The sequence below is a fragment of the Chanodichthys erythropterus genome, chromosome 19 (genome assembly GCF_024489055.1).
Source record: "Chanodichthys erythropterus isolate Z2021 chromosome 19, ASM2448905v1, whole genome shotgun sequence".
Lineage (NCBI taxonomy): Eukaryota > Metazoa > Chordata > Actinopteri > Cypriniformes > Xenocyprididae > Chanodichthys > Chanodichthys erythropterus.
This window is the reverse complement of record NC_090239.1, coordinates 18,171,537-18,178,095: the sequence shown is the minus strand read 5'-3', so window position 1 is coordinate 18,178,095 and position 6,559 is coordinate 18,171,537. Positions and strand designations below refer to the sequence as shown.

The 6,559-nt window shown below is 36.2% G+C and overlaps 1 protein-coding gene across 1 annotated transcript in view; it reads left to right on the top strand.

Moving 5' to 3' along the window:
- Positions 1 to 277: 277 nt before the first annotated feature.
- ca10a (carbonic anhydrase Xa) overlaps positions 278 to 6,559 on the top strand; it is a 207,442-nt gene continuing 201,160 nt past the window's right edge. The window contains exon 1 of the mRNA XM_067369943.1: positions 278 to 621. Coding sequence (XP_067226044.1) covers positions 561 to 621 — 61 coding nt within the window. The 5' untranslated portion in view covers positions 278 to 560. The remainder of the gene's footprint in view (positions 622 to 6,559) is intronic.

Genomic DNA, 6,559 nt, shown 5'->3' with positions numbered 1-6,559 from the left:
AAAAGCAGGTGTGGATAAATGAATCAGTGCTCGTGTGCGCTGGTAAGTGTAACGGCATGTCGTGAACGAGGCAAGCACGCCCCCTTACAGCAAGTGCGCGGTCCCGTGACTTGCCCGTTAAACCTGGCTGAGTTAAAACTGTTACTCTCTCGCAGAGCTCCGACCTTGCCCACTACGAGGACACATCAAATCACAGTTGTACTCTCTCTTTTCGCAGGGTCAGATCAACGGAGTCCAGCGTCTTCGTGGCATAACAGAAGCGGTTCTGGAACGGCAAAGAACGCCTAAGTCATTTTATGGAGGCTTGTGGGACGCAACGAAACATTTCTTAAAGTGTTTGCACTGAGGATATCACTCCAGATCCCCTTTAATTCTGGACTTAGTCTTGTTTGGATTTCAGCCTGTTTGAAATGTGGCGTTATGTCCTCGAGATAAATGTGCTATGTGTGTGATTTGGAGAGGATCTTGTGGAAGGTGTCCAGTGGGAAAGAGACTGGGTGGACTCATCTGCAACTGATCCCCGTTTTCTGAGCGCAATGGACTTGGAATGAAGACAAAACATGGATATAATCTGGGAAATATTTATTATCCTTCAAGCCAATCTCATTGTTTGCACTTCAGGTAAGATTGTACTTTTTTTTTTTTTTTTTTTTTTTTTTTTTTTTTTACAATAAGTGCTTTGATATTCATGCTATAATAGCTTAAGTTGTGTTAAAACAGTAAAAATGTATTAAAAAATAATTTCTTCATTATTAGTCAAATAATAGGATATGATATTATATTATGTAAAATCTTTCGGAAGGCGCAGAATTCCATAGAAATGTTGTTTAGATAAAAAAGCACTTATTTTTGATGTTGCCTACAACGTTCATTTATGTTAATACGATATTATGCTTAATATACTGGGTGGCTGTTGAATTTTAAAGATGGTCCGTTAGCAAACTCATTCGGGTGTGTAGCCCTACCATGTGTTTTTAATGGGCTAAGCATACAGTAAGTGAAACGTAAATTAAATTACATTAAAAATTAAATTACATTAAATTAGTCATGGACTGAGTTTTTCCTCCACTGGTTATGTGAATGTAAAATAGTGATTTTTGGAGGCGGTCAGCAATGCACAGACCAAATGTAGAAGCAATGGAAACCCGAATTGCAGCACGAACTGGTCTACTCAAACTGTTACCATTACCAGTTACTATCACTCGGCGGGTCTAATGCGGAGCTGAATGATCTTGTGAGGTCGATAATGGGTTGTCCTCTCAGACATTATAGTGTTAAAAACAGAACACCCACGGAAATAACTTATTCCGTGGGCAGAAGTCTGAATGACTGCCAAAAGCCGTCCAAAAAAGAGTCACGAATATTATTAAATGACTAAACAAATCAAGTCTGTTCTGGTTCAACTTTAAAGCTTCCTCGTGAGAGGGTTATGGAACGCGTCCAACAGTGTCGCCCACGCGAGAACTGGACATTGATGGCAACTCAGCGCGCAACACATCCGTTTTTCTCATCATGCGTAGGACAGGCAACGTAAACGTCCTTGACCAGTGTTTATGGCCTCTGAGAGCTTCCCTCTTTAGTAGCCTCATGTAAATGTACACGATGGTGAACATTTTACATGAGGCTAGTAATATGGAAAGTCAGACTGTTGGGTCGCTTTGGAATATTATTATTTTTTACTTATGGATTTCTGTTCAATAAAACACAAAGTAGCATTAAAGATGAGCACAATGTACTGTAGTTAGTATTCAAGTGATTTGCTTTTAATGTGGTGCTGTATATGAAAAATACTAGCCAGTGTTTCTAATGAATCCTAATCAAAGATCAGATGATTTCCTCATCCATACTGATCTCAAAACTTCTTTCTGGTTCTTCTAAAGCATCTGTGTTTTGCTCATGTTCCATCAAAGATTAATCTCTAAAGATGATCAAGATATCATTCGTAATGAGCATTTTGATTATATGTTTAGTAGTACCCATAAACCTGGTGCCATTTTGGTCTCCCTTTACCTCTTCCACTTAGTCAACGTGAATTGTTATTCACAGCTCATTTTACTTTATTGAAATACAGGACTTAATTTTTGCAATCCGGATTTGATTTTATTGTAAAAAGTGGGCATTAGTATCAAAGCAGAGCTAGAATGAATAAAAGTTTGCTTTTTGGCATTGGTTTAACATTACCCAGTAGCCCACACAGCCCAAGTGACGTCAACGGAAAAGGATGCTTCAGAGGAAGAGCAGGTTGATAAAATTTTGATTAATGGTTATGATGAAGGCCTTTTTTTCCCTTTGGAATAACGTTTGCTATGAATCATTCATAATAAGACTAGAAATGTGTTTTTAAAAAAAGAAAATGGGATACATTTTGAATTTACATTGACTTTCAGATATCTCCTGGTGTTGCTATGGTGTATCATTATCATTTTTAAGCATAATATTTCCAATTTTCCAAATCCATCACTCCCCAAATGGCAAAGGCATTGTTTTCCCTGGCAGTTTTTTTGATGTGTCTTGTCAGCAGTTGCATTGTTTTACGACTGCTTGAAAACACTCCATTTTGCTGTTTAAACTTTTTTTTAAATTCATTTTGAAGGTCAAATTTATCTCTGTCTTTTGCTATATAACAAGGAAGCTCTCAGTGATTTTGTTGTTTGTTGCAACACCAAGATCAAAGATTCCATTTTGACCCCACTACAGTCATAATTGGACCGTAACGAATACCATCTTCCTTAGCTTTTTGGTTTTCAGGCATTCTTACCAGAACATCATAGATTTTAGCTGACATTTACAGACCATGAGCATTTGTTTAGTTATGGCAGTTAACATTTGCTTTGATGCTGCTCAGGATCCAGCAGCCCAATGATTGCCTCATGAGGCCCAATTTCTCAAAGTGCAGAGCATCTTCTTGTGTCAATGTGCAAAAATACTGCTGTTTTAAAGGGACTGTTGATGTAAAAGTTGATATAAAATCAATTACAGTTCAATCAATTATGAGATGAGAATCTTTTTGGGTCTGATTTATTCTGTGCACTTTCTTGTTCATTTATGCATTCAATGATCATACTCTTTAGGATATACAGTGTGGTACTGTGTTTTCAATAGTTGATTTTTGAACCTCAATGAATATTTTGTATTGTGCAACAGTCGAATTCACTTTTAAAATCTTGTTTAACAGCGGAATTCTTGGTGAAAATTACACTACCCATGATGCTGTGCAGAAAATTCCACCAATCAGAGAGTCAAAACAAGCAAAATACACCAAAAGGGCTCTTTAGTTCCACCCACTTCCACAAAGCACTGCAAATGACACGATCATGTCAGCCTCCCTACACTCTTAAAATACTTATTTTAATACATAAACAAATTTTAGATTTTAATGTAATTTCATTTTTTATATATATATAAACATTTTTAAATCAATAGTTTTTCAAACGTTTTTAATTTGATTATGCTGTTTGCAGTACCTCATGGGATTGTAGTTCTTTCCCTCAAAGCCTTTGTGTTTTTGTCAGATTTTCAAATACCCTTTTGCTTAAAATCAAAGTTTGTAATGTTATAATTTACTTCATAGCTGGTTGGCTTGGTTCATGGCTTATAATGCATTAATGAAGATTATTTTTATTTTTTCTATGGGAAACATGAATAGAAAAAAAAAAACTTCCGGAACCAACACGGCTGCAAAAGGGGGCGGGCACTCTTGCACTCTATCCACCTTATTTTTCAATGTGGAAGTAAGGTGTTTTCTGTGAATGTATGAGACTTCTGGGGCCATATTCACAAAACATCTTAAGGCTAAAAGTACCTCCTAACTTGCTGATTTAGGAGAAACTCTTAAAAATAATGGGCGTGTCAGTCCTAATTTTAGGAGTCCTAAATTTTTGCTCTAAGAGTATTTCACAAAGCATTTTAGCGCTAAAACTAGCCTCTAAATCTGTGAAACATTAGGAGTAGTCAAGAGGACCCCTAAATCACTAAGACCAAATCACAAACAGTCCTAATCCACCCAAAGACCCTGAACACCACTGAGGCAATAGCCTTGGGTGCTGAACCTTTTCTTTATAAATGCAATACATATTGATTTATAGATTTGAATCTACGATGAGACGCCAAAAAAAAAAAAAAAAAAAAAAAAAAAAAAATTTTAACAAATAAATAAATATTGTCTGATTATCTGTGGCAGTGGTTTTCATGAAGAGTTCACACTTACAAATGATTGAATAGAGACACCTTATTCTACAATATTTCTATGATTAAATCGCTGACTCCTCCCCCATCAGCCAATCACTGTGTGTTTACTCCATAGCAACGAGGTCAACCCCGCCCTTACTCTTAGCTTAAGACTTCAGTCTATTCCTTAGTAAAAGTTTGTCTCAGCAGCTTTGTGAATAGGTTTTAAGAGAAAACTCTTAGCTAAGAACTTTCACTGCTATTTAGGATAACTCTTAGTAGTAAGATAAAATGTTTTGTGAATACGGCCCCAGATTTATTAGCCACTATAGGGAAATAACAAGAAGAATATAAAAGTGCAGTAAACTGTAAAACAGTTTGCGCTACAAACCAGCATGTTTATAATTAAGACAACACATTAAAAAAAATGGTAAAAATACCAGTTTGCACTATCAAGCAGCATAACAAGCTGTTTTGTACAGCTAAAAATAACTGGAAGCGAATGACACTGAAAGCCAGACACATTAAATTTACAAATGGCTGCACCCGCTCTTACCTGAAAAATAAGGTGGATGGAGGGTATGCACATGACATCACAGTAGGCGGAGTCACTGCAGTTACACCCACTAAGTGGCAAAAAGACAGAGTGGCGGTGTTGGTGTTCAGCTTATATGCTGCAAAAAACAAACAACACATCTAAAATGGGAAAGAGCTTCACGATTGACTGTATGAATAGATTAAACAAGAATTGGAGCCATTCGACAGAAAGAAGCAAATGAATCACGGCAATTCACAGTAACAACTGGAATTCCGGCAGCAAAATATGGATTTGTGTCAAATATGTTGGATTTAGGGGTAAAATTACACCCTAATATAATTTCACAGACAGGGCTTATGCTAGTCATAGACTAAAATGTTTGAGCTGTTTTAACTGAAAGAAATTTGTACTGACATATCTTAAAATATGTCACTGCCACTGTTTTGTCTCAAGATGCACACCTGTAATGTTTTTTTTTTTTTTTCAAGTGTACATTTATAAAAGATACTTAAATATCCTAATTGAACTATGGCCTAATCCTGGCTTAGGCTAAGCCTTGTCTGTGAAATGTACTGTATTGACAACTCATAAATTAAATATTTACCATCTTATATTCTGCGTAATATAAGCATGTAACTGTAACTGTAGCATGCTACTGCGTAACCTGTTGCAGGATGTAGAGCGTGTCTTGGCAGGAAAGTGACGTCAATACATTCCCTCTATAGTCATTTTTGATTTAGCTCTTCATTAACCTTTGACATTCTTCAGTTAAAGTCCAGGAAACTTGTTTCGGTGAGAAACACTGGAAGTTAGCTGATTCTGATGCTGTCTTTTCATATAGGGGCCTGTTGTTGTTGTGCCAGATTTCTCAGTATAAGCCCAGCCAATCAGTTTGGTGTTCACAAAAAAAAACAAAAAAAAACAACAACAACAAAATAACCCCATTATGCCACCATTATGATAAACAGATTTGATTGTGTTTAGGACTGAGAATCCAAAAATTTCAGTTTTGACACACCAGAGTTTACAGTTATGTTTTTTTGCACTTTGCCTTTGCTGTTTTGAAAACACGAAGGTCTGCATTCATCCAGGTAATTGGAAGAATGTGTGGAAAAAGTCCAGGCAAAAGCATTTGGACTCGCACAGATATCTATTTAAGTTGTTTTTCCACTCGATTCATTGATAGCAGCGTATACACATCTTTTTGGACTGTAGTTTTTAGGACTGTAATTCACATACATTTCCAGCCTCTTGAAAATGATTAAAAAGTCAGTCCTCTAGGCTTGGAGGTCTGGAATAGTCAGAGCTGAATACTGTCTCCTGAATACTGTGCATGGAACTCCAAAGGTTGCATGCAATTTCATTCACGTTGTCTTACATATTATGATTTATCAAGTCCTAGTTTGTATGATTCTTGTAACTTTTGCATGGCTCTTTAAGCAGCTGCAGGCACAATATATTATTTGTGTGCGATTTGTGGAATATTCAAATCAGTACATTCAATTAATGTTTCTTTGTTTTCCATGCAGAAAATGTAACTTAATTTTATAAATAAAATTAGAGAAAATATGATAAAACTACTATATAGATAATCCTGAAGTAATTTTTCTCATTAATATAGCCATGCTTAATGTTTCTAATGTCATGCTCTCCATAAAATTACTTTCCCTGAATCCTGACAATTATAGCGTGAATTTTGAATTAGCCCGAAGAAGCATTTCATTTAATTAAGTATTTGATTTATTATAACCAGACACAAGTCATATTTTAAAACACCGAAAGGCTACAAACTTGCTGAACTTCTAAATCAGCCGTGAGTCAGGAGCAGCTGTGTTTAGCTAGGTCTTCCCTGAT